This window comes from Gavialis gangeticus, unplaced genomic scaffold (genome assembly GCF_001723915.1).
Source record: "Gavialis gangeticus isolate Ggan-Ray unplaced genomic scaffold, GavGan_comp1, whole genome shotgun sequence".
Lineage (NCBI taxonomy): Eukaryota > Metazoa > Chordata > Crocodylia > Gavialidae > Gavialis > Gavialis gangeticus.
In genome coordinates, this window is record NW_017729032.1 from 55,688,623 (window position 1) to 55,690,792 (window position 2,170).

The 2,170-nt window shown below is 53.9% G+C and overlaps 1 protein-coding gene across 3 annotated transcripts in view; it reads right to left on the reverse strand.

Annotated features, from left to right (window-relative positions):
• The window catches only part of SPG20 (spastic paraplegia 20 (Troyer syndrome)), a 33,444-nt gene extending 32,014 nt beyond the window's left edge, over window positions 1-1,430 (reverse strand). For 2 of the 3 annotated variants that reach the window (XM_019524386.1, XM_019524385.1), the window contains exon 1: window positions 1,333-1,429. In XM_019524386.1, the coding sequence (XP_019379931.1) occupies window positions 1,333-1,348 (16 nt within the window). In that variant the 5' untranslated portion in view covers window positions 1,349-1,429. Of the gene's footprint in view, window positions 1-1,332 lie in introns of all 3 variants that reach the window. The other variant, XM_019524387.1, reaches the window with a different exon arrangement.
• Between the last annotated feature and the right edge of the window lie 740 nt (window positions 1,431-2,170).

Here is a 2,170-nt window from a genome sequence, read left to right on the forward strand (position 1 = left end):
AAAAAAAAAAAAAAATCTATAGCAAAAACTGAGATGTCAGCCCAAGCGCTGCTGACATAGCAATTAATGCACAAACGTGTGCAGCCAGAGTGCAACAACTGGGTCAGTGATTCCAGACAGTGCTAGCATCAAAGCTGATGCCCAAGTTAAGCACAATTCCAGCAAGTGGTGCTAAAGTGTAGTCAGTCAGTTTTATAATCTGCATCCATGGCCAATGCAATGCATTCTGGGAGACAAAGCCTCAAAAGTTGGAATAAAAAGCAATGAGACCCTTCTGCGGGACACCTCTGTACTGCTAGCGGCCTGTAGGATTTGATGTCTGTGCTTCTAGATTAATGCACATGCTGCATAGATTTGAACAACACTCACTGTGCTCTTAAGAGTCATTCACAAAATTCCTCCTGTGATGACCAGCTCAGTATGTCATTTCACAACTGTTTATAGAGTTTAGCTTCTCAAAACATATATTCCTTATTCAGGACTAAATACAAGACCAAAAAACAATGTAAATTTCCTTTAAGTTGTTCAGAGGTGCATAAACTACATGGATTTTTTTTTGTGCCTTTTAGCATCAAGAGAACAGATTAGATTTTAAAAGTGGAACCGAGGGCTGACCAAAATCAGTTTTAAAGAGGGGGGCACATTTGTACTTCATTCAGGGTGAATTGTGGCTTCAATGAGGCCTTTTTCAGCCGTCAATGGCTAGCTGGCACAGAGGAAAACAAGCACAGGCTTCATGTTTTTTTCATGAGGACAAATGAAAAATAAAAATCCACATGAGGAGGAACCAGAGAGCCAAGGCAAGCTAGGCTTAGAGATAATGTCAGTCTGGATTAGAGGAGTGGTTAGTCCGATCGACCAGGTTATTCCTGAGCTCCTCTGAGTGCCGTGAAACCACCCAGGCGCATGGAACAGTGTGTGCCCGGCTCCCGCCTGCTCGTAGGAAATAAGGGTCCGAAGGGACCTCAGCAGGGCATCCAGTCCAGCCCCCAGATCCACCCACACCTTGGGCTGTGATGAACCCCTTTCATGTCGCTGCCTCCTGTTTCCAGCCCCCACAAATCCGTGGACCCAGCCAGGGAACGGGCCCCCCCCCCGCGCCTCCAGGAGGCCCCGCTCCCAAACCGCCCACCCCCGGCCTCGGCTGCAGCAGGGAGCTCTCCAGAGGGAGAGGCAGCAGCGGCCTCGACCCTTCCAGCCCGAGCCTCACAACACTGGTGCCGGCCTCGGAGCTGCCCCCGCCCCCGTGCCCGTCCCAGCCGCCGCGTCCTGCCCGCCAGCTAAAGCTGCGGAGCCCCAGCGGGCCCGGCCGGCGCGGAAACTGCTCCTCACCGCCAGCTCCAGCCATCGCCGCGATCGCGTGACCCTTCCCGTCGGGCGCTCTATGACGGCTGCGCCCGGCGCGTCACTGCAGCTGGTCTGTGACGTAGCACCGGGGCCGGGGGTTTACACGTCACGACGGGCTTCTGCGCGGCGGCTGTGTTAGAGAGTGCCCTGAGTGCGGATTTTGACGTCACGCGGGGCAGCAACGGTGGATAATCCCTCTCTCTGCCCCCCCCCACTCCACTTCCCACAGACACACACCCACTCCACCCACAAACACGCACACAATCCCCTAGCGCGCGCACACAATCCCCACTCCCCCACAGTAGGGTTGCCAACCCCCCAGGCTTGTCCTGGAGTCTCTGGGAATTAGATATAACTCTCCTGGAGACTGCTGAGAGTCACAGAGAGATAAATGATAGGGCATTCATTAAAATAAACATTACATGTTGAATCCGATTTACACCCCCCCAAGCTGCACTTCAAGGGCACATCCAGGTTGGGGATGAGGCTTCCTAGCAATCCGTTGTGGAGTCCCCATCCCTCGGGGGTTTTGCACCAGGGAGAATCCTGCCTTGGGCAGGCGGCTTGCCTGGATGAGCTTGAGGGCCCTTCCAGCCCTTCCTTTCCTGCGTTTTGCAGCAGCAGAGCCAGCCTTTCACTTGAGGGGCAGAGCAGAAACCTATCGGGTTGGGGACAAGGAATCAATTTGGCTGGGTAAAATGCATCTTTGCTGGCCTATGTTGCACCTACAGCAGGGTTGCTTTGCTGGTACAAGGCTGAGACGGTTCTGCTGGCAGTGTTCCTCCCTGGGGCTCAGCCACAGTCGAGAAGCTGCACTGGGCAT